Source organism: Antennarius striatus, chromosome 19, assembly GCF_040054535.1.
Source record: "Antennarius striatus isolate MH-2024 chromosome 19, ASM4005453v1, whole genome shotgun sequence".
Lineage (NCBI taxonomy): Eukaryota > Metazoa > Chordata > Actinopteri > Lophiiformes > Antennariidae > Antennarius > Antennarius striatus.
Genome location: NC_090794.1, coordinates 5,934,518 through 5,958,175, shown reverse-complemented (window position 1 = coordinate 5,958,175; position 23,658 = coordinate 5,934,518). Strand labels below are relative to the sequence as shown.

Below are 23,658 nucleotides of genomic sequence, written 5' to 3'. Positions count from 1 at the left end.
AGATAGTGGTTTTAGGTTTGAGAAGTGATTGACACAAAATATATTCTGAAAGAGCTTTAAGTCTTGAATTAAAGCTTTTCAGGAAGTAGTTTATCTTGGTAGTAGTATTTCTCAACTGGTGATAATGTCCCGTTTGTTTGATCTCATTTGTTTTGACGCTCAAATTCACACATGTCAAACTTTATGTGTATTTCGACCTGGCATTTCATTTTATGTTGCCTGCAAAAGCCAGCTGTGGCATTCTAGTTGGGTGGTTGTGTCTGCACAGTGGTGCTCCAGATGTTCAACATAAAAAAAAATTTAAAAAAAAACATGCAGAGGGCTAAACTGACATTATCAGGATGAAGTGACCCTGATTTTCCAGGGTTGCGTGAGCACAAAATTCCAATCTTTTAAAATTGGATCCTAGATCGGATGCATATCCTGTTCAGATTCAGTTTGAAATTCAGCGTGAGGTCATGTAGCTTTAGCGTGAATAAGAGATATGAACAGCGGTTTGTGTTTATTAAAAACAAACTGGTGCGTATGAAAGCCAATCCTTGAGATGTTGCTATGTCCGTTAAGCGTTGATCCTTTTCAACAAGAAAATGAGGTTTTAAATAAGCAGCGGATTTATTTGGGCCTCTAACAGGTGGCGTTCAGGCTCTGCAATAACAACACACACACACGCACACGCCTCTACACACACACACACACACACACACGTTTTTGTAGCTGATGTTTTATTCAAGGAGGAAGGTTACATTCTGTGGCAGAGCTGTAATGAGAAGTAAGTGGTCATTACTGCAGAGATAACAAGTGATCAGACAGCAGCTGTGTTCCCACAACAAGCCCTCCCTCACCGCTCATCTGTCCGTCCATCCTTTCACTCCTACACACATGCACGTGCATTCACACACACACACACACACACACACACACACACACACACACACACACACACACACACACACACTCACACACACACTGATACCACAAACATCTAGATAAAATAAGGATTTGACCCCATTGGAGACGTTTGCATTCGACTTTTTGTGAGAGCAAACAGGTGAGGGGATTCTTCCTTAGGATGAAAAGTAATGTCTGACAAAATTAAAACACTGTGCAACCTTTAAATCAGGCAGATAGGTTACACACTGTTCCTCCATGTGATGATTTGTGGAGTTATTATTCAAGCAAAGCAGCTTTTTCATTTCCTCATATCAAACCTGTTCCTGACACCCTCAGATAGGATGGACTATATCCAACAGGGCTTGTTGAGTGTGTTAACCTGTATGTGTTATTCACTATTTCTGTGTTCCTGTTTCCTTTGCTATCACTACTCCTGCAACTATGCACGGCTGCACATTGGAGAAACAGGGAGAAAATACAAGGACATCAGGTTTTATTCTTACTGTTTATTCTGCAATCAGCCGACCAAACATCTAAAAAAAAAAGGCGGTATTCTGAGATTAGTCAAACATCCAAAATAATATAATAAATGATATTGTAGATGACAATGCAGCAATGTTATGGAAGATTTCAATTGGTTAAAAAACAATAAGCATGAGGATTTAAATGTGTAGAACATGTTTGATTAAATCTTGCTTAAAAAAAAGCTTCCCTGGTAAAAACCAGATATTTTACCATTAATTATGTTTCAAAACAAAAGTAAAATTATGAATTATTTCACCAGATTATGCACAAATGTGGAGTGCAGCATTTATTTGTGGTTTTTCATTTGTTGCTCCTTCTGACAGCCAGTGACAGATTATTATATTTATCCCCTCTATTATAAGTTCATGAGGGGAACATAATTAAAAAGGGTACAGCAAGAATATTGGATCAGAGATTCAGACAATAACACACACTCGTGAAACACATTTATGATTTATTATATCAAACCTTTTTATTTCATGATAAACTTGACATGTATAAACATTTACAACGTATGTTTGTATATGCCCGTATGTGCTCTGTCTGTAAATGTAAATGTACGTGTTTGTGAGGTCATAACCCTCCGAACAGGAAGAAAATAAAGTGAATGAATTTGGATTAACACTCTTTTCCTGCTTCTGAGTTCGGGTTCAGAGAATGTGTCCCATCCTTTCCAAATGGAGGCATCTGATTGGCTGGGACTCCTGACAACAGCTCTCCCACACTGCCGCAGTAAAGAAGGGACCGCATGGGCCACTTCTGAGGGGGACAGACGAGTGAGTTAGCTCATCATGCTAATAGGCTAATGGTATTCTCAGAATTCACAAATCTGATATCAAGAGAAGACAGAGAAGAACACTCTAACTCCATAAGAGATAAACTTGCATAAAGTACACCAGTATGCATGTCAAATACCGTATTTGCCCGAATATAAGACGACCCTGATTATAAGATGACCCCCTCTTTTTCAAGACTCAAGTTTGAAAAAAGACTTTTTGAACACCAAATTTAATTTTTATACAGAAAATAATTACAGTACATCTGAAACAAATGATTATATTAATTTATTCAATATATTCGATCACATTGCAATTGTTTGAAGACTCTGCCTCATTTATCACCATCATCTTGAAGTTTGCATCATAACTTCTCCTCAGCTGCCGGTTAACCTGGCCGATCTTCGACCCACTTTTCTCCAGATTGTCGCTACGTTTCTCCGTTTTCTGTTATCTCTTCTCTTATTTTCTTCTCTTTTCTTTCTTACCGCTATTTTTTATTTTTCGTCTTCGTGACAGGGGTTCGATTTGTCCTGGGGAGTTAAGTTCAGCATTCGCTTTAAAGATATCTGGCGCCATCTAGCGTTGTGAATGGGTATAATGTCTAGACCCCGAATGTAAGACGACCCCCAATCTTTCAGTCTTATTTCAATGCAAAAAACACCGTCTTGTATTCGGACCAATACGGTACATTTTTAAAAAAACTTTTTTTTTCAAATAAAGTTTTCAGTGCTCCCTCAGCGGTGGCTTAATTTTTTATTCTGCTACACACAGAAATCTATTACTCATTTCTCTGTTAGTGTACCTTGCTGACATTTCTTCTTGTCCAAATGAAAATTTGAGAGTTTGACATCCTTCTTCTTCTTCTCCTTTCGGCTTTTCCCTTCAAGGGTCGCCACAGCGAATCAGCTGCCTCCGTCTAACCCTGTCTTCTGCATCCTCTTCTCTCACATCAACTACCTTCATGTCCTCTTTCACTACATCCATAAACCTCCTCTTTGGTCTTCCTCTAGGCCTCCTGCCTGGAAGTTCAAAACTCAGCATCCTTCTACCAGTATATTCGCTATCTCTCCTTGTGAAACACAAACCAGTTAGTTGACATAAAAGTAGATGCCTTTGATTTGATGAGATGTGCGTTACGTTTAGCCTCAGCTTCATCCTAACTGTCTCTCATGTTATCATGCTTTGTTAAGTAACAATCTATACAATCCACCTTAAGAAGAAGTAGGTAGCTGACTGCTAACCTGACCTTAACAGGATGAAGGTAACCACCCGCTCGGGATGACAGGGTGTGCTCAGCCAGCGTCCCTCCTTGGTCCAGGGTCTCGGTTAGGTAAGCTATGTAGTTGGTAGCCAAGACCAGCACGTCTAGTTTGGACAACTTGGTGTCTGGTGGGACTGAAGGCAGCGCAGCCTGAGGACAGAGGAATACTTTCTCTCTTAGCTCTTACACTCAAATGTGTTAAATAATTAAACATAAATAAATAATTGTCTAATAATAGAGGTTGTCTTAACATAATTTAACAGGTACAGGTCTGTCTGTGACCAGGGTACCTGCAGGCTGTGGAAGGCCTGTCGCAGGTTTCGGACTCGACTCCTTTCTCGCGCTGCATTCTCCGGGGAGTGTTGACCCCTCAGCGTCCTGGACTGAACTGCAGACCCAAAACTAAAACCAGGGTTTGACCTGGACCCACACACCTGTAGCAGAAGAATCCTTTATAGAAACATTTATGTAATGGTATTTATTTATCTACTTTGATTTTAAAAAATTACATTCTAGGGATGCAACTAAGCAGAATTGCTATTTAAAAACATCTTTCTTCAATGAATATTTCATGCTTCTTTAAATTTGTTAAATCACAACCATGTTAAATAAAGGATAAATGTTTCCATTATTATCCAAACAGCCCCTGAAGAAAACACAGCTTTATTATAATCTGTGTATTCATCTGTGGGAAAGGAGGAAATTAATCCCACCGTTTCCTCTCTGAGATAGCATACAACAATTTTATGAACACGTTTGAAGCATGTTTCCTGTTCTCTTTTGGTTCCATTTGATTTTTGATGGTTATGATGATGCTTGATGATGTAAATTCCAACTCACCCACTTGCTCGGCTCGCGGCTGCTGCTGCTGTTCTGTGAGCTCTGCCTGATTCCATGCAGGGATGCTGGGCTTCCCGCTGCACAGGGCTGCTGCCTCTGCAGCTCACTGGTGGAACTGGAGACCAGCTGGTGGTTGGCTGCAACTGACATGAGACCTTCCAGAGGATTCACCGCCATGGATGTTGCTTTGCTGACTCTGTTTTCATTAGCCGGGTTGAAGTTTGCTCTTTTGGTGATGGCTGTGCACCATAATCTGTTTTAACTGCTTGAGTTAAAATGCTGCAAAACACACTCTGAGGTCGTCATCTTTCCATCTACGCTGAAAACATCTTCAAAGGTTTGCTTAACTAATAAAAAAAATCTCAAGAGCAGCTGAAATGACTCATCTGATCTGAAGAAAAATAATCAACATTCTCATCAATGAGAACCAATCTTCATGCATCTCCCAGATCCTCTCACCAGGCCTAAGGGACCCCGACTTCCACCCACACCCCTAAATAACTGGTGAAAACCCCTGCTCATCACCGTCCGTCCAGAGAATTCCTCCCAGTCTGACCCTCTCTCTCTCTCTACGTCTCCTTCTGCTTGTTTCCTTATCGGGTGAGGTAATGTGGGGAACTTCATGCGGTCGTTATCTTAGCCGGCCGGTCGTCCTGATCCTCCCCTGGCTGTTTGGCTGCCAAGAAGAGCAGGCAGGCAGGCAGTCAGGCCTGGGGGAGTGCAGTGCTGGGAGGGTGTCCTGAGCCAGGGCACTGGGGGGCTTGGGAAAGTCAAAGCTGTGCAAAAAAACTGGACAAGGGTGGGACTGGAAGCTGGGAGCAGTGCGACATGGAACGTTACTACAGAGAGGCAGAAGTGGCTGTCTCTTTTGGGTTGTTGGAAACATTCACTGCATCGCAGCATCTTAAAAACCTTGTTATGACAGAACGGAGAAGAAAAGATTCACTGCAGTGCTGTAACTCTGCTGTGTAACAGCCCAACGTGGCACAGACCTGTTGGACCATAACTCCTGGGTGGTATTCCAGAAAGGAGGATGACTTAGCTCCATCTGCAAAAATGAAATTTAGGGAAGTTCCACACTGTCATTCAGCCGTATTCCAGGAATCAAGATTAGTATCAACTACAGTCAACTGATGCCCCAAGGCTAAATTGCCGCTATGATTCTTATCTTGTGTTTACTTGTGTTTTTTATCTGTTTTCATGTCTTTTAAGGTCATTTCACTGTAACCATAAGTACCTTTACGAATGTTTCATGTTTGTAAAAAGTTCAAAAATGTATGAATACCAAGATTATAGGTACAGATAAAATGTCACTGTCAATAAAACACATTTCATGTTCTCTTGAAGTCTTTTCTAAAAGAGTATTTGTAAATATATTCCTATATTAGGATATAAAACTGCAGCTCTGAGTGACTTTTCATGACATCTGAGTTTCTGGACTTTCATTATAGAATAAACTGAGTGAAAAATCCAATGATTCATCAATGAATCATGTGTGGATGCAACAGTCTGAGACTAGAATGGTGTTTAGTGGAGTGGAATAATCCCGTTTGTCTGTTTATGTCTGGACTCCAAGGTTTCTGGCAATGGGAAGACAATTTGTTGAACACGTTGAATAAGGCAGTAACAGAAGCAAAGTCAGAGCAGAGTATAAATTTATTTAGATCGAAATTAGAACGTTGTTGAATGATTTATGATACAACATACTATTTTAGTCAAAAAACAGATTTTAATATTGGTATTAAAAACGTATGCGGTAAAAGAAAGACCTTCCTTCATTAGAAACAAATATTTCAGCATTTAAGGAAATCATCAGAATTTTTTTTAAAAAAACAACTTGCTGCAAACATAATTATAGATTTGACCTTCTTCCAGATCAGCATGGTGAAAGACTCATCTCACAAGGATTGCTACCTTCCTATGAGGTTATCATGCCCTAAAGCAGCTAAATAATACACATCAAAGAAGTGAATCTAAAACTCTCTGCAGGCATTAAAACTCTAGAATGAAATGAGAATAACATAAATGTAAGTGTCCAGTTCTTCTACTAACATGCTTTACAATAATACAGAAAGCTTTCTTCTTATGGGAGAATGCAGAGATGTTAGTGGAAGCTGTAGCGTGGCAGGACAGTTGTGGTTCTCAGCTATCAGTTACAGGAATGCCTGGTACCTTCTGCAGGCTGTCAACACAATAACAACTGGTGACCCCTGACCTCCCATCTGCAGCTGCATGGTGAACCACTCAGCGGTGCAAGGCTGAGTGGAGCTGTGAGGAGGGCAGACTGAACGGGTGGATGCTGCGTCCTGACTTTAAACAGGTGTAGCTCTAGGTTGTACTCACGCGCCTGCTGGTTAAATCCATGTCACCAGCACACAGGGATGCAACCTGCAACTTTACGATTCTTTACCTGAATGATGACGTAATAGGGTTATTATTTTGATTCTTTGTCAATACATCTTTGAAACCAGTAGTTTAAGTGTAAAAGCTTTTAACAAAAAAGGATCTACGATTAGATTGGATACTTAAACATTATTAGACATGTGTTGCTGTATTCATGGACTTTCTGCATTTTCATTTCTTTTTGTCACGGGAGGGCTATTGTGATTTAAAACTAGCAGTGTACAAATGTTTGAAATTCTGATATTGTGGTAATCTCGGTGCTAAAAGTTTCAAATATATGTCGTTTCATATTTATCTTTCCTTTTTAGAAAAAAATTCTTCTGATTACTGATGTCAATTCCTGCTTTGTAAGAAATAAAAAAGAAGCTCTCATGTCACTGTTTGCTCTTCGTGTTGACATTCCATACATTTTTTAGGATTGACACTCCAACATGAAGAATTATTGGACATTTTGCGCTACACGTTTACTATATTGTGGATTGCACCTCATAGAAAAACACTTGTGTACATGTCTACTTCTTGCTCACCAAAGTGCTCCCATTCCTTCTTGACACCTTCTAATCAATACCATCACAATTTAGTTTTAATCCATTTTATTTGCCCAACCTCTGCCCCCTGCTCTTATTTCTTCTTCTTCTTCTCTACTATCTTTGTGAAGTTCTGGATGTCTTCCGCCATCAGCTGGGGCTCCTCCATGGCAGCAAAATGCCCGCCTCTAGCCATGGCCGAGAAGGTCAGGAGTTTCCGGTATTTCTGTTTCACCCATAGTTTGGGGGTGTGCATCAACTCATTGGGGAAGCAAGCAAACCCGGTGGGGACGTACACCTGCATCCTGTGAAGAGACGATGATGTGCTAGTTGGTCAGCGCCCAATTCCTCCTTAAGGACAAGCAGTACCTACACCACCAAGACCCAACCCTCCTATATGTTCATCTGTCCTTTAAATACTCCAACTCTGATTTAACCATTATCACCACAGAATCAGTATCTTACTTGGTGTGAGGCGGGTAGAGGCCTCTGCTGAGGTTCTCCTTGTAGAACCTCATGGAGGGGACGATGCAGCCAGAAGTCCAGTAGATCATCACATTTGTCAGAAGATCATCCAGGGAGAACTTCCTGCAAGGCACCTAAAACTTTATCTGACAGTAATCTGTAGAGACTTCCAATCTAATAATTTCTTTTTAAAAGGAATTTCTACATTATTTGGTCTATGAAGTGTCCAAACTTTTTTCATCAGTGCTTCCTGAAAATCAAGATAATGTCCTCATGCAAAAATAAATTTAAAACAAAATCAAATATTATCAATTATGAAGCTGGATTGGGAATATTTCAACTCTCCATAATTACTTAAACCAATTAATCAACTATCCAAGCAGTTTAGTAGCTGGTGATTGATTAAATGCAACTAAATCTCTTATATTCTATTCTGTGCTAGTAACCTGGTGAGTCCTCCATCCTCCAGGTTCCTGAAGTTCTGATCTGTCCAGGTGGAGAACTTTTCCAGGATGTAGGCAGCCAGACCCACAGGGGAATCATTCAGTCCTCGACCTGATGGAACATACAGAGGCACCGATTATTATGGATGCTGTCATAAGGTCTGGTCAGAAACATCTCCATAGGATACTATAAATACAGAAAATAAAAACAGAGTTTCTGCTCCCAGGATCTGTTTCATAAAAGTCTCTCTGCTTACACGCATTCTTCTTGTGTCCACCTCAGCCTCAGATAAAATGATCTCATGTCGCAAAGTAGCTGAAATGGACACTTACCCACAGTGTCAGGCTTGGTGGCCTGGATATGCATGTAGCCGGTCTCTTTAATCATCTCCACCCCCAGTTTCTCCAATGGAGGAAAGAGACGTTGAATATCCATGTCGGAGAAACCGAACAGCTTCGGGAAGCGGCGGCCAAGCATAACGGACAAAAGCACAGGCAGCCCAGGCTTGGAGGGTGGGGCAAAGTTCACGTGGAGGCCTTTGACTGTCCTGGGGCATAAAAAAATATCAATATGTCAAAAGAACCAAACAGGAAAGTCTGAAAAATATATGTATCAACGTTTGGATTTTCGAGGAAGAATACATCGTTATTGCAAAATGTAAAGCTGGTAAATTCATTCAGAATGAAGGAAGCTTTCAAAGCTTTTAGTAAATCTGTTACTTGGGCTCCAGCTGAGCCATATTGGTGGTGATCAGCCAGCCCCAGTCCCCTCCATGAGCGTAGAACTGCTGGAAGCCCAGACGTCTCATGAGTTTGTGGAAGATGCGTGCTGCACAAACTGAATCAAAACCTGTTGACAGAGGGATGATACGACAAAAAGCACATACAGTACTTAGTGGTATATATGCAATAGAATAGTCCAAATCCAATAGTCATGATAGTAAAAGCAAGTTTTTTGGATTAGCTTCGTTTTCAAGCATCGTGGATACTTTCCTTCCAGACTCACCTTTCTTGTGTGGAGCTTCAGAAAAGCCGTAGCCTGGAATGGAGGGACACACCACCTCAAACACCAGGTCATCTGGGTTTGATGGTTCTGTAAGCAGAGGGATCAACCCGTAGAACTCGTAGAAGGAGCCAGGCCAGCCGTGGACCATTATCAGAGGAATGGCGGTGGTTCCATCTGGAACCTTCTTGGGCTTCACGTGCAGGTAGTGGATATCGATGCCTAAATGGAAGTTCAGTGGTTAAGACGAGGTCAAATGAAGGATGATGTTCTTCAGTGTCTGATCAGTCGCCTCACCTTCGATGTTGGTTTTGAAGTGGGGGTACTGGTTGAGTTTGTTTACTTGTCTCCTCCAGTCAAAGTCGTTTCTCCAGTACGTGACCACCTCCTTTAGGTAGTTGGAATTGAAGCCATAATTAAACTGACTGTCCTCCAATGAAGGAACAGGACGGGTCTGGTCTATCCTTCTGTAGAGGTCCTGATAGAGAAAAACAGAAGGTATGAGGGCACCCTCACCGTTCACAAGCCTTCCTACTGGTCAACTGCTCCACGAGAGAATCTGACCTCCAGCTCCTCATCACTAGTGGTGACTTTAAAAGGACGAATGGCACCGTCCTCTTCGCCATCTGGGGGTGCATCAACCCCCCACCATCCATCTTCGGTCTTTAGAACCTGGCTTCTGCTCCTCTGAACCAGGAATAAAATCAGTCCTCCAATCACCACGGCAACCAGTACTTCCGTGAACATGGTGCTCAGTGTCGCCGCTGCTTCAGACAGAGTAACAGATAATTGACACAGCTAAGACGTCCATATAACTAAATATTCTTTCATTCAAACATTAACCAAACAACAACTCCCTCTCTGCGTGAGCTCTCCCTCACAATGATGCAAGCTGGGTCGAATGAATTCATTAGTCAGGAGTTAGAAATGTGAACAGGAGCAGCTGAACAAAGGTGTCAGTGTTGTGTTTGTGGCCAGCTAACAGGATTAGGTAAAGAACGGAGCTGACCAGGCCCCTTATAGTCCTGCATGACAAAGCTTTTCTCATTCGGGAGCGCTGCAAGCATGATAACACGACAACATGCCCCCACTGCATCAATGTAGTGCAGTTGTTTAGAATTTGTGAGTTAGAAACTGCCACACTATGTTATCGGTTGGGATAGGACCAACCAAGACTACTAAACCCCTTCTTCTACTGCTGGCTTATTGGACGTTTACAGTAATTGTCAAACTAAATCAGGGCAGCAGCTTTTGTAAATGGTCCAAATCTATGAAATACAGTTCCTATTGACATCATTAAATCCTATCATCAGCATTCAAACAGCTAATCCTCTCCAAAGATTTTGCACATTTGAATCCCATGTTTGCTATTCTTTTCATAATTACTCTGCATTGCTATATTATTACTCATTGCCTTATTTGTGCTCCTATCATATAATTTTATCCATATTTAGTGTCCCAATTAGCATATTTACATGAATATGCATATTTCAGGTTGATATTATTCGTTGTTAGGAAAACAGTTTGAGAGGTATTTCCTGTTTGAAAGATTCTATTATTATAACACACACGCCTGGTATTGTCACTATTCACACTGCTCTACAGTTTCTAGCTATAAAAAACGTGAATCAGCAAGACGAGTGATGACGTCAGGACGTAGGTTAACCTGACAGATAAATTAGAAAGTAGTTCCGACAAATGTTCCAAGTTTAAATTTTATCTACGCACTCTGCAGATTTGATCACTTCCTGCAACTTAAGCTTTTTAACACACACACAGAAAAAATCTTAACGAAGATTTTTTAATTCGCGTCTTTTTTACCCCTTACTGACACTGTTCGAGCCGTTTTACCTGTCGCTGCTGCTGCGGGACGAGGTGGTCGGCGGAAGTGCCTTCAGTGGTCTTCCTCTTTAACCCAGTTCAGGAAATAACAAATAAGTGACAAAATACACTTAAGAATTCATTTAGAAGGACGATGCCGGCCAAATGACTGAGAAAGGCACGTAATCATCTGCACATGATGGAGAAGTGTAAGGACGAACGTGTCAGGAAAACGAGGTGTGCGAATACGAGTGCCTTATGGGACATGTAGTGTACTGTAGTGGACTACAAGTACTGTCCCGTTTGGGTGAGTCGGTACAAAAGATCATAGTGCAGGTGGAAATTAATCTTTAGCTAACATAGATAATGACCGTTTTCTGGTCAGTTTTTTTTTTTTTTAACTCAATGAGGCCTCTTTCTTTTAAATGCTCATGAATAAATTACTTCATTGTTCACTATTTAGTTGTGGGACTTAATTTACAAAAGTTGAACCAAATTTGCAGTCATATACTGTCCTCAACACATAGCAGGAGACAGTGATTGTACTGGGGTAAATAAAAATTTATTTTACAAATAATGTGATCATTGTAAATGATATAGCATTTCGATGTGTGTGGAAGTATTCGACTTCAGTTTCTCTGCACCATCCTCAGGAAATCACATGGTCTTGCTTCATCAAAGCCGATGGGGAAAAACAGGAGGGCAAAATAGTGCGTCCCTAAAATTTAATCTAACATAAAAACATAGATGTAAACACATAAGACATGCAACATCTTCATTCCTTGTCCTTTTTGTCCCCTTTCAAAATAAAAGTAAATGCTCCTCTAGTGATATTAAATATCGTCCTACATTTCCCCAACAAGGTTGATTCTCCAGCAGCTACAACTGACTCTTATAAACACCATCAGGGATGTGATCTAAATGCCTCCCAAGGTAAAGCTGCAAAACATGATATTTGATAACTAATAAAGAATCGTTAAAACAAAATCCTGAGAGAATAAAATATATTTACAGTATGTAAACACATCTCTGACAGCATATTAATTAGTGGAGGCATCTGCATTGATCCCACGTGTTCCCTCTTTACATACACCCACATCACACTCCGATGGTACTGTGTTCTCAACAACTGCTGAAATCAGTCCAGGTGCTTCTACAGCATTTTAGTTCATCTCCATGGAACCACTGTGCGTCTCCTTGGACACCATGAGTCTCATAAACTTTCCATGGAGCTTGTCCATCTTCTTCACGTCCTGAGCCTGGTCTGTTTTGTACTGTAAGCACTGTAAAGATGGACAAAACACCACATGAAGGAGCCATTTCCTGTTAACATTTTTACAAAACACATTATACAAACACGTGTTATGTTTTTGTTACGCATTACAGTTGGCGAATTTTACTGTATCCAAAAATACAAGACATTAAACAATGATGTTTTGATGTTATCTCCGTATCTATGGCCATGCTCAAAACTCTGTTACGGAGATCATTATTCCATGAGGATGAATCTCAGTAATCTTTACATTCATCTAAAACAATCATCCGGTTGACATGAATCTGTCAAACATTTTGGTTTTATTTATGAAACCAAATGTTTAATTCAAATATTCCTGCACTGGTGCATTGTGGGTAGTCGTGCTGCCTAGTTTCTTCAAGTAGAAAGTACCCAGCCTCACACGTGTTCACATTTGTTTGTATCGCCGTTGTCGTTACACTATAAATTAAATATCGTCATCTCACCTCAATTAGAACTGTCACAGGGTTTTCTGTTCATAAACCGGATTTATATTATTTAATCATGACGACTGATAGTAAATCATCAATGATTTTTAACTTACTTGACTTACCACATCATTGTCGGTCATTTTGATACAAAGTTTGCCGTTACAGTGTCTGTACTTTATCACCAATCTAACCTGCAAAAAAAAAATAAACAATTACTATATCTGACAATATTTTTTTTTTTTAAATAATGTGCAGCGGTCACCCTGTTCATAAGCGATCTAGCTAACACGCTAAACTACTTTAACATAAAATGTTTTTACCTTCATGGGATCTGCCAGATACAATTTTTCCGCTGCACGGGCAAACTCCTCCCAAACTTCATAACAAGTCATAATTTTAACCGAGCAAAGCTACTGTTGTACCAAACAATCTGTTTGAATTGAACGATGTGGATGAATGATGTGACGTCATGTATCGCGGCTTTAAAGCGTGTGCCGTGAGGAAAGGTGCTGGAATGAACCAATGGGATGAAAGGCTTCAAAGCTCTATGAAGTTTCATATGCCCATCACTACGGATAACTATTTTCTCAACAACACATCAGCAGTGTGTTCCAAATGTCTTTCGTCTCAGATGTGACCTTGAACATGTTCACAATAATATTTTCCCAGGGACAGCAAGTTTTGTAAGTATCATAAATTATTGGAAGAAGAAGTTGACCTAGCCAGTGTACTTACAGTCTCTGTACACAATGTTATGAAAGGTTAACCAACATTTCTTTATTTTCACAATTAGCACGTTTACATTAACATCTATATTTCTGGTTGAAGTTATTTGTTGTTAGAAAACAGTTTGAGGAGTATTTCTTGTCTGAAAGATTCTATAGAAATACAGATGATTTATTATTATAACAAACGCGCCTGGTACCCATTCTCACTATTCAGACTGTTCTACAGTTTCTAGCTATAAAAAAAACATAAATCATCCAGACGACTGATGACGTCAGGACGTAGGTTAGCGTGGAAGTGACGTCAGAAAGTACAGTACAGTACTGTATTTCCGACAAAATTTAAATTTTATCTACGCACTACGATTTAGATGTATCTGTCAGATCAACGGTTTTCTTCCCCCCTCACGGCTAAACCTGGTTAAAACAATCACTTCCTGCAACTTTAGCTTTTCAACACAAAAAAAAAAATCTTAACTAAGATATTTAAATTCGTGTTTTTACCCCTTACTGTCACTGTTCGAGTCGTTTTACCTGTCGCTGCTGCCACGGGACGAGGTGGTCGGCGGATGTACCGTCAGTCGTCTCCCTCTTTAACCCAGTTCAGAAAATAAATAAATTATTACAAAATTGACACTGAAGAATTCATCTAGACGGATGACTGAGAAAGGCACGTAATCATCTGCACATGATGAATACCACGAGTGGCTTATGGGACATGTAGTGTACTGTAGTGGACTACAAGTACTGTCCCTTTTGGGTGCACAAGACCCTAGTGCAGGTGGAAATTAACATTTAGCTAATATAATGACCGTTTTCTGGTTGTTCTTTTTTTACATAATGTGGCCTCTTTCTTTTACACCCTCATTAAGAATTTACATCATTGTTCATTATTCAGATGTAGGACTTAAAATTGAACCGAATATGCAGTCACATACTGTATAGTCCTCAACACATATCAGGAGACAGTGATTGTACTGGGTTAAATATATATTTATTTTACAAATAATGTGATCATTGTCAATGAAATAGGATTTGGACATGTGTGGAAGTATTCGACTTCACGGTTTCTCTGCACCATCCTCAGGAAACCATAGGGTCTTGTTTCATCAAAGTGGTACAAGCCGATGGGGAGAAACAAGAGGAAACGAAATGCATCCCTAAAATTTTATCTAACATAAAAACATAGATGTACACATAAGACATGCAACATCTTCATTCCTTGTCCTCTTTCCAAATAAAAACCGTATTTTCTGCACTATAAATCGCACCCAAAAGCCTTTTTCTCAAAAGCCGACAGTGCACCTTATAATCCAATGCACCTTATATATGGAAAAAGCTTTAGAATAGGCCATTCAATGAAGGTGCACCTTATAGTGCAGAAAATACTGTACTCTTCTAGTGACATCAAGTCATTAAAACTGCTTCCACCACAGCAGGGGATTTTTAATTTAACTATAGTCCCACATTTCCCCAACCAGGTCGGTTCTCCAGCAGCTACCACTGACTCTTATATGAACACCATCAGGGATGTGATCTAAATGCCTGGCAAGATAAAGCTGCGAAACATGATATTTGATGACTAACAAAGAATTGTTAAAATAAAATCCTGAGAGAATAAAATACAGTATATATACAGTATATAATCACATCTCTGACAGTATTAACTTTCAATTTCATTCTACCATCCCTGTATAATGACAAATAAAGCTCTTTGTCTCTTTGTTTGTCTTAAATCAGTGGAGGCAGCCGCATCGATCCAACATGTTCCCTCTTTACATACACCCACATCACACTCTGATGGTACTGTGTTCTCAACAATCGCTGAAATCTGTCCAGGTGCTTCTACAGCATTTTAGTCCGTCTCCATGGCACCACTGTGTGTCTCCTTGGACACCATGAGTCTCATCAGTTTTCCATGGAGCTTCTCAATCTTCTTCACGTCCTGAGCCTGGTCTGTTTTGTACTGTAAGCACTGTAAGGATGGACAAAACACCACATGAAGGAGCTGACAGCTTACGGTCATTAAATCCACCGGGGAGACATTATTACTTTTTTTCCCCTGTTAATATTTTTTTAACACATAATGACTTATGTTTTTGTTTTGCATTACAATTGGCGAATAGGGAAAAAGCGCTATAAGTTAATATAAACTATTTAACTGTAGAAAAATATAAGCCATTTAACAGCAATGTTTTGACTGTAGACACACGCTTCTATTAACAATAATAACATTGAGGTGTTCCACAGCCACAGCACTCCTGGACCTTCTAAGTTGACAGCTGTCATTTTTTACATCGACTTCACCTGAGCTTGTTCATTCAAGTCGCATGAAGTTGTCTGGTATGAAAAGATCAACTCAGGATGGGCATCAATTTTTTTTAAAGAGGATAGAAGATGTGGAGCACTGATAAATAAGCCTGTAGCATGCTCAGCTGGATTAGTTGATGTGTGGTTATAGTTGATGATTTTGGTACAAAAGTTTTGTAGTTGTAGTAAATGTTGTGGTATGACAGTATCACGATAGTGAAGCTAGGGTTGTCATAGCACTCTTTTATGTTGCCATGATCCAAACTTCTAGTAATACAATCAGAAACAAATGGGTGAGGATGCATGATTTTACAATACAGCTGTCAAAAGGATGTGGCCCCTGAATTGAGTCACGGCTAATTTCTATGAACTGGCATGACGTGTACAAAATGTTAGGATTCTAAAACAATTATCTTCATATCTATGGCCATTCTCAAAACTCTGTTAAAGACATTTTTTATCTTAGTTTTTATTTTTATTTCATTTTAAACTCATTTTACTTACCACAGAATTGTCGGTCACTTTGATACAAAGGTTGCCGTCACAATGTCTGTACTTTAGTACCACTCTAACCTGTAAAAAAACCAAACAACATAAAAAAACAATTACAAACCTGACAAACATTTTTTAATAAAGTGCAGCGCAGTCACGTTGTTCATAAGCTATCTAGCTAACAAGCTAGCAGCTAACCTACTTTAAAATGAAGTGTTTTTACCTTCATGGGATCAGTCAGATACAGTTTTTCTGCTGCACGGGAAAACTCTTCCCAAACATGATAATACGGCATTATTTTAACCGAGTAAAGCTACTGTTGTACCAAAGAATCTGTTTGAATTGAACGACCAGGATGGCTATTTTCTAAACACCACATCAGCAGCACAGTGAACACAGCCAATCAGAGCGAAGAGGGAGGGACGCCCAAAGCATTTCCGGGTCATAATTTCAAAACGAAACAAATCAAAAGCTAAAGGGCAATGTTGAACGGTGACTCAAACCAGACCGTTTAATTCGACTTTTCAATGGATATTTTTAATTTAAAAATATGTTCCAAAACACACATATAGTTTACAAAGTTAGATGCAAATACGTAAATCATAACTGTGTGTATTGTGTATACTAACTGCATGCTTACAGGCCCCCTCCTGTGCTGTGGTTGTTTCAGGGGCCTGTACATACTGTGAAAAACTAACAGAAAAATGAACGAAATGTACACCTGAGTGACAAATGTAATTTCCGTGAGTTGATCAATAAAGTATATCGTCCTCTTCTTCTTTTTCTAACTCACGATTGATAATCGTTTCCAATTTCCTAAACCTGACAAAGTAATGCTGTCTGTTGATCATGATTCCATTATATGGGTTAAAATTTAAACCGAAAAAATATGCTGGTTGACAATTATAGTTAACGCCAATAAAACAATGTTACGTTTTTTTTAAGTACTGCACTGTTGCCTTTTCGTAGGGCGTTTAGTAGACCTTACTTCGAAATGTGTCTTCCCAGCACGACAGGAAGTGTTCTATTCGCCGTTTGTTTGTCTGTTTACTGATGCGGACAATTTAACATACCGCCATCTAGTGGTTGGAGGTAAACGGAACACTGACCATAGCCGACCTCAGTGTATTATGATTTTATGCAATTCCGACTGGTTACCTTTCACATTAGATTTTACTGTGCGTTTAGAGACAGTATCACATTCAGATGTTTTCGCATCAAGTTTTCTAGTTGTGTCTTCTCTTCTGTTCCTATTTTAAAACGTTTTGGTAAGACCGACATGCCCCTCTGAAATGTACACAATTAAAGGATCGTAAAATGGAAATGCTAAAATAGAGAACAAGAACCTCATAATTGTGTGGTCGCAAGCACATGTGGTTGAGGGAGAAGTTCTGCAGCTGATAAGAAATCAGTGGGATTTTATTTGACACTAGATGGCAGACAAAGCTCATGTATGCACACAGCAGTCAGATTATTGAACTTGAAGCTTTGTATTCATGTTTGGATGCTGTTCTTTTTCTCCCTCCTGAACATTTTTAAATGAGTGCAACGAGCCAGTCCAATTTCTCTCACATCTAATGACATTTACTGAGTTGAATGTCACAGTAACAGAGCTGTAAGGGAGTGGGTGGTGTAATGACTGCTCATTCATCATCAGCTGAGTCAGCGGTGGGCCTGCCACTCGCTGAATAAAAAGAATAAAGTCAGTGTTAAAGTCTCACAACCTGCAGCGCTAGAGCTACCTTTAAAAGGAATAATGCACTTCCACAGCAGTTAAATCATGTTATTTATCATGACTTGTGTTTACATATGTCATTGTCTCTCTCGGTCCGAGGCTTAATTTCAATCCCACCAGATCAGTTCTTCAGGGTTTTTTTTTTTTAATTACTATGCCGAAAAAGGATTTATGTGTCTTATTTATTTCCTCTTAATCAACATGATGCACGTCCTTCAGATCAAGATATCACAGATGGGGGAAGAGTACTGCATCCCTTGTGCTATGAAGACATATCTTACATATTTTGTTGTAAATGGTTTAAATAGGCTTCGGCTCTGGTAAACATCCATTCAGTAGTCGGAGGGTTAAGTCCTATATGCAGTGCCATTATAGTAAAGGTGATATTTAATATTACATGATGGACACACACACACATTCGGCAATAACAGAAAACACAATCCCGTTCCCTGTGAAAAGATGACACCTTTGTGTCCCACTGACATTTAGATTAAATCCTGAAGGGTTGACAATGACCCTCCAGTACCACCTCCACCCACTTAATCACCTTCACCCCCCCCCCACACACACGTATACTGTTTACACACTATATGAAATGAAATGGAAAGAAAAGACAAATGAAAAAAACCAAATGATCTCAACTTTGTTATGTCCTCATTGATAGAGACAGACAGACAGACAGACAGACAGACAGGTGGATGGATGGATGGATGGATGGATGGATGGATGGATGGATGGATGGATGGATGGATGGATGGATGGATGGATGGATGGATGGATGGATGGATGGATGGATGGATGGATGGATGGATGGATGGATGGATGGATGGATGGATGGATGGATGGATGGATGGATGGATGGATGGATGGATGGATGGATGGATGGATGGATGGATGGATGGATGGATAGATAGATAGATAGATAGATAGATAGATAGATAGATAGATAGATAGATAGATAGATAGATAGATAGATTGCTAAATTGCTAGATTGCTAGATTGCTAGATTGCTAGATCTGCTATGTAGCAAATGTACTATTTGGCGTATGACAAGCATATTTAGGCTACATTAACAGACATAGGGCACATTAAATACTGAATTGCAGACACTTGACTTTAAGTCATGTGGATAGTTAGACATTTAATCAAACAGTCCTCATACACAATACACATTCAAAATACTGAGAATGATATTGACTGCACCGGAAAATGCAAATACAAATAACAGTTGTCCTTAACGATTTTTATTGATGAGCGCACAGTGTAATCCACATGGGAGTTTACAAGGGGCATGTGTGCATTTAATATTTAATGTGACTCCTTATGTAATTGTGGCTCAGGACTCTTATTGTGTTAAGTAATTCCTGGACGTAACCAGAAAAGGGGAACTAGAACAGATACAGACAGTTTTACGGGCTTATTTTGTTATATTCTCAGTCTACTGTGGTCCCTGCTCAACACCACAAGCACACAGCGGGAGAGCCAACTCAGTTGTCAGGGGCAACCCGTACGTGCAACGTCCCACAAGTTGCGTAAAGTGATGCCTTCTGGTACCATGGTAAATTTTGCTAAAAATCCAGACGGGTATGTGAGTTACACCTTTGAGTTTCTTAAAAATATTATTGCATGTTGCGAAGAACAAAAGTAAATGTCCACTACCTGGAGTAGAGTGTTTTATGAGCTACAAATAAACAAAACACAAACTGCGTGTCACAGCTGGTATGTGATCACTAATACAAGATCACAAATTATTTTGGTAACTGTAGTTTGTACACGTTTAGAGACATTTTAACAAAAATATCAGCCTCGCTTCTCAGACAAATAGTACTTAGCGACGATTTTTTTGTCACCTAGATCAGGACTTAGGCACAATAAAGATCAACATAATGATCAGTTGGTCTACACTGTTTTTATTAAGTTCCACAATAGACTGTCAAAAAGTTGTTATGCTTACATAGACACATATCACCTTTATTTATTTAATTCTCTCATATTTGATTCTATTACAACAAAATAGTTTGAAAAGAGGATATCTCATTATTTATTATTTTGCTAGGATTCCGTATAATGCTGTCAACATGACAATACCCTTTTTTCACTTGGGCACTTTATTATGAGTCACAGGATTTGCTGTTACTCCAGAGTGCTATAACATCCCGCTGGTGGAATGAATCTACTTGCAACACACGTTCTTTTTCCAACGTGCCTCTTTTGACAAGAGATTAAGTAAATATTAAATGAAATATATGTTGTTGTTTTTTTCAATTTTGTGGCAGGGAAAGTTAAAACTAAGTTGACCGAGCGGCCTTGAACGCAGCACATGTTGCAGCCCACAGTCCGCGGCAGCAGTCTGGTACCCGAGCGGCACAGCGCCGCATCACGCCGACACTCGTGCGATAGAAGTAGCAGAGAAACGCCGCAACTGTCCTCGTTCTTCTCAGTGACCCACTGGCACCAGCGGAGACACGATGCTCTAGATCATGTAGGAATCCTCTGTATCTTTTTTTACACCCAAATTTTATTTTTTCTTTTCTTTTTTTTTTGTACTTTTTACCCGGATTTCCCTGCAAAACTGTGAAGCCTCGGAGTCCCATTCATCTGGTCGCCTGTAGCCTTGAAACGAGCGGTGAACTTTTTTTTTTTTGGAGAGCTCCGAGTCAGCCGTCACCGATACTTAAAGGGAGTTTCTGATATTTATAAGGCCTGACAACACTTTGAGGTCATGAGGTGAGTAGCCAGTTTCTATATTTATGAAGTAAGAACTGAGAAGAATCTCCTTGTTGGACGTGATGAAGTCAGAAGCTACCGAACAGTTTAGCCTGGCGCGAGACAACTGTGAGACATTAGCTAAACATGTTGCGTTGACATGTCACACACAACTGTGTCCAAAATCAGCCCCGACAGCAGCCCGTGAGGGACAAACTGCATGCGGCGTCTGTCTGCACTACCACGTTAATCATTTTAAAAGCTGAATATTATTGCCTCGCTGCTCCGGCAGGACCTTCCACTCGGGTTCGTGCTACATTTGAGGACGTGCATGGGTTTTGGAATGGCGCTGCTTTTACTCCCACACTGCATAAGAGGGATTATCTTTCAGCACTTGGTGATGGCAAAGCGTTTATTTCATGTCACTTTTTTTTTTTTTATAGCCTGGGACTGGTGAACGTGTCTGAACATAGACCCAGGGTTATGTAAATGAGGAGACCTGAGAGAAATTGTTACAAAAACTTTATTACACATTAACACATGCGAGGGGTGTGATGGGGTCGTATTTATTGAAACTAATTATAGGACCTGTAGTATATACCCCCCCCCCCCCTTTAGGTTAGGCTGCACCCAAGATCAAGATGTTCACATGGAAGCAATATTATTGACCATAATTTGTAGTAGGTTTATTTGCTAAAGCCTCTGTTTACAACAGTTGACATATCTCGATGTGAGAGATATTACACGTGTTTCTCCTCAGTGGAACAGAATACTACTTTTATGGACTACTGCAGTCTCTAAATGATCCATCCCTTAATGACGAGCATCTCTAGTTCTCTATGGAGACTACTAAACTGCTATGACCTGTTGCAAACAAGATGCATATCCAGATACCAGCAGTCCTGATGAATCTTAATTCATTCCACGTGGAATAAGGCCTCCACTTCTGGAATATTCCTATTTCCCTGCTGCAAACACCTTCTTCAAATCCTAATAGAGATTTTATCAAGGAAAAAAAAGGAACAGCAGCGAACCTCAAGGTCTGCTGGGGATCCTTGTTCTTTGGGAACGTGAAGTGACATCCAAGCTTCTTCTTCCTTACAGATTGAGATATTTTCTCCAAGGATCTAGAGCTCTACCGGAAAACTGTCTCATTTAGATGGTTTTGAACTAGTGGAGAAACTTTTCCTATGCTTTTAAGTCAGCAGTGGTAAAGTCTTGGAGTTCAGACATGGATTTAGGCTTTGGTATATAGTTCTGAAACTACCATTAAAGTACATGAAGGTTGGTACAGTGTTATAAAAAGTGTGCTCTTATGAGAGATGTTGTTCAAGGGGGTTGAATAATTTAGAGGCTGCTGTTGTCAAAGTTGAATGTTGTGTTGAATGTTGGTGAAAAAGCATAATAGCTGTCACACTGAGGCTTTGAAAACATTTGATTTGGTTATTGCAAACAGTTGATAAATAGTGGATGCTGTTGTGTAACACGGATTGAGTTTTCACTGTCTGTTTTTTAGAGGGCAAAATGGACCCCAAGCTGTGAAACTGCAAGTTCGCTAAGCATGCCCTGTCATTTGAATATATCTGTTTTCTCTTTTCTGAATGGTCTACAAATGCCCTTGTTTATTTCGGACACCTTTCAGAAATTATTTGAGCTGTTTGTGCTGAATTGCCTTCAGGAATGTGTGGGTTTGACTTGATCCTGCCCGACACGTCCAACGCCGTCCAGCAGTTCTTGGATGTTTCTTTTTTACACAGTGCCATGAGTGATGTTCAGTTTAACAGTCAAAATGTCAAAACGGCTCCTACGGAGGAGTGTGACCTTGTTTTGTTTCATCCACCATCTACCAGTGTGTTGAGAATGCGGCGTGGATGGGGCCTGCTGCCTTTAAGAAAGCCCTTAACTGATTCCAGCTGTTGGAATCTCTCTCTGGGCCAAACTGTGGTTAACAATAGAACTGCTTGTTTCATGTTGTGTCCATATCCCAGAATGGAAACCACTATCTTTTCATCTTTCCTCTCCTCCTTCCTCCTCCTCACACTTTTAAACAACTTTGTCAGCAGTTGCTGCTAAACTGTCACACATTGTGGAGCTCATGTCTCCTCAAAGGTGTGTCTAGCAAAACACAAGATGTGTTCCCCGCCGTTGTTAAAGGGAAGGGGTGAGGTATTGATAAATCAGATAGCAGGTGTGTGTGCACGAGCGTGTGTGTGTGTGTGTGTGTGTGTGTGTGTGTGTGTGTGTGTGTGTGTGTGTGAGTGGCAGCTCCAGCTGCTAACAGCTGACGCCTGCAGCTCAGTGTGAGGGTGCCATGAGGTTGTGACCACAGTGACAATCCTCAGCTATCGGTCACACACTTCAGCACACACTGCAGAAGTTTAACACTCTCTGCTGAGTGTATTGACAAGAAGATAAGAATGAGATTATATTTTCCATTCTTAAAATTGTGCTTACATAATCTTTGTTGTGCTGGCTCGCTGTAATAGGTAGGATATTAATTGTTGCCTGTGAATGGAAGCATGTTGATTTAAAGTTGAAGAAGTAAGTGAAGAACCAGGTGTTGATGGCTGGTTTAGGCATGGCACAGATGCCACCAAATGTATAAAATCACTCACATCAACAAACTCTTAAATTATATTTTGTCAGATACTTCATAGAAAACTAGTCCGAGAGCAAATTATTCAAGGCACTCCTGCTTGACTGTTGCACATATTCCTATTTAACAAAAGCTGATGTATCAGGAACAATAGACATGTCTGGATGTACAGGTCGGAAGTCAAGTTGCTTCCAGCTAATTAGTTTGTAGAAGTGAAGAACAATGTTCAGTTATTTAGACCTTGTATGATATCTTTATAGTTGCATTCCATCCATGATAAGCATGACCGTCCGATTGGGCTTGTGTCTTTATTGCTTTGTGAAGTTTGACTTCCTGTAATTTTGAGTGTAGTTCCTCTTGACTTCAGCCCAAACAAAGAACAAATACATGGTTTGTGGAAGATGTGGTCCA

The 23,658-nt window shown here is 40.1% G+C and overlaps 5 protein-coding genes across 6 annotated transcripts in view; 1 reads left to right on the top strand and 4 right to left on the bottom strand.

Annotated features, from left to right (window-relative positions):
• Window positions 1-1,899: 1,899 nt before the first annotated feature.
• On the bottom strand, window positions 1,900-5,049 carry LOC137613658 (transcription factor 24-like). Its single transcript, XM_068343038.1, has 4 exons — window positions 4,297-5,049; window positions 3,747-3,890; window positions 3,442-3,606; window positions 1,900-2,175 (listed from the first exon to the last, which is right to left on the bottom strand). The coding sequence occupies exons 1-4, from the start codon at window positions 4,471-4,473 to the stop codon at window positions 2,035-2,037; spliced, it is 627 nt and encodes a 208-aa protein (XP_068199139.1). The 5' UTR covers window positions 4,474-5,049; the 3' UTR covers window positions 1,900-2,034.
• An 896-nt stretch (window positions 5,050-5,945) lies between these two features.
• ephx1 (epoxide hydrolase 1, microsomal (xenobiotic)) lies at window positions 5,946-11,178 on the bottom strand. 2 transcript variants are annotated; one of them, XM_068342361.1, is made up of 9 exons: window positions 10,989-11,178; window positions 9,702-9,904; window positions 9,435-9,615; window positions 9,141-9,359; window positions 8,855-8,984; window positions 8,468-8,682; window positions 8,138-8,246; window positions 7,692-7,814; window positions 5,946-7,531 (listed from the first exon to the last, which is right to left on the bottom strand). In XM_068342361.1, the coding sequence occupies exons 2-9, from the start codon at window positions 9,882-9,884 to the stop codon at window positions 7,321-7,323; spliced, it is 1,371 nt and encodes a 456-aa protein (XP_068198462.1). In that variant the 5' UTR covers window positions 9,885-9,904; window positions 10,989-11,178; the 3' UTR covers window positions 5,946-7,320. The 2 variants fall into 2 exon arrangements, with proteins under 2 accessions (XP_068198462.1, XP_068198461.1); XM_068342360.1 differs by having other exon boundaries at window positions 9,702-9,901; window positions 10,989-11,177.
• A 399-nt stretch (window positions 11,179-11,577) lies between these two features.
• On the bottom strand, window positions 11,578-13,116 carry LOC137613614 (signal recognition particle 9 kDa protein-like). Its single transcript, XM_068342972.1, has 3 exons — window positions 13,004-13,116; window positions 12,806-12,874; window positions 11,578-12,241 (listed from the first exon to the last, which is right to left on the bottom strand). The coding sequence occupies exons 1-3, from the start codon at window positions 13,073-13,075 to the stop codon at window positions 12,122-12,124; spliced, it is 261 nt and encodes an 86-aa protein (XP_068199073.1). The 5' UTR covers window positions 13,076-13,116; the 3' UTR covers window positions 11,578-12,121.
• A 1,270-nt stretch (window positions 13,117-14,386) lies between these two features.
• On the bottom strand, window positions 14,387-16,604 carry LOC137613481 (signal recognition particle 9 kDa protein-like). Its single transcript, XM_068342741.1, has 3 exons — window positions 16,434-16,604; window positions 16,223-16,291; window positions 14,387-15,383 (listed from the first exon to the last, which is right to left on the bottom strand). The coding sequence occupies exons 1-3, from the start codon at window positions 16,503-16,505 to the stop codon at window positions 15,264-15,266; spliced, it is 261 nt and encodes an 86-aa protein (XP_068198842.1). The 5' UTR covers window positions 16,506-16,604; the 3' UTR covers window positions 14,387-15,263.
• A 3,711-nt stretch (window positions 16,605-20,315) lies between these two features.
• The window catches only part of enah (ENAH actin regulator), a 90,762-nt gene continuing 87,419 nt past the window's right edge, over window positions 20,316-23,658 (top strand). Inside the window, exon 1 of the mRNA XM_068342128.1 lies at window positions 20,316-20,672. Coding sequence (XP_068198229.1) covers window positions 20,668-20,672 — 5 coding nt within the window. The 5' untranslated portion in view covers window positions 20,316-20,667. The remainder of the gene's footprint in view (window positions 20,673-23,658) is intronic.

Excerpts from the sequence above, each read along its gene's own strand:
- LOC137613658 (XM_068343038.1), bottom strand. The coding sequence starts at position 4,473 with ATGGCGGTGAATCCTCTGGAAGGTCTCATGTCAGTTGCAGCCAACCAC. Across the intron at positions 3,607-3,746 it reads AGGCCTTCCACAGCCTGCAG|GCTGCGCTGCCTTCAGTCCC; the intron begins GTACCCTGGTCA and ends CTCTGTCCTCAG. Across the intron at positions 2,176-3,441 it reads GTTACCTTCATCCTGTTAAG|AAGTGGCCCATGCGGTCCCT; the intron begins GTCAGGTTAGCA and ends TGTCCCCCTCAG.
- LOC137613614 (XM_068342972.1), bottom strand. The coding sequence starts at position 13,075 with ATGACTTGTTATGAAGTTTGGGAGGAGTTTGCCCGTGCAGCGGAAAAA. Across the intron at positions 12,875-13,003 it reads ATCTGGCAGATCCCATGAAG|GTTAGATTGGTGATAAAGTA; the intron begins GTAAAAACATTT and ends TTTTTTTTGCAG. Across the intron at positions 12,242-12,805 it reads AAATGACCGACAATGATGTG|TGCTTACAGTACAAAACAGA; the intron begins GTAAGTCAAGTA and ends CCATCTTTACAG.
- ephx1 (XM_068342361.1), bottom strand. The coding sequence starts at position 9,884 with ATGTTCACGGAAGTACTGGTTGCCGTGGTGATTGGAGGACTGATTTTA. Across the intron at positions 9,360-9,434 it reads CTTCAAAACCAACATCGAAG|GCATCGATATCCACTACCTG; the intron begins GTGAGGCGACTG and ends ACTTCCATTTAG. Across the intron at positions 8,985-9,140 it reads TGAAGCTCCACACAAGAAAG|GTTTTGATTCAGTTTGTGCA; the intron begins GTGAGTCTGGAA and ends CTCTGTCAACAG.
- LOC137613481 (XM_068342741.1), bottom strand. The coding sequence starts at position 16,505 with ATGCCGTATTATCATGTTTGGGAAGAGTTTTCCCGTGCAGCAGAAAAA. Across the intron at positions 16,292-16,433 it reads ATCTGACTGATCCCATGAAG|GTTAGAGTGGTACTAAAGTA; the intron begins GTAAAAACACTT and ends GTTTTTTTACAG. Across the intron at positions 15,384-16,222 it reads AAGTGACCGACAATTCTGTG|TGCTTACAGTACAAAACAGA; the intron begins GTAAGTAAAATG and ends CCATCCTTACAG.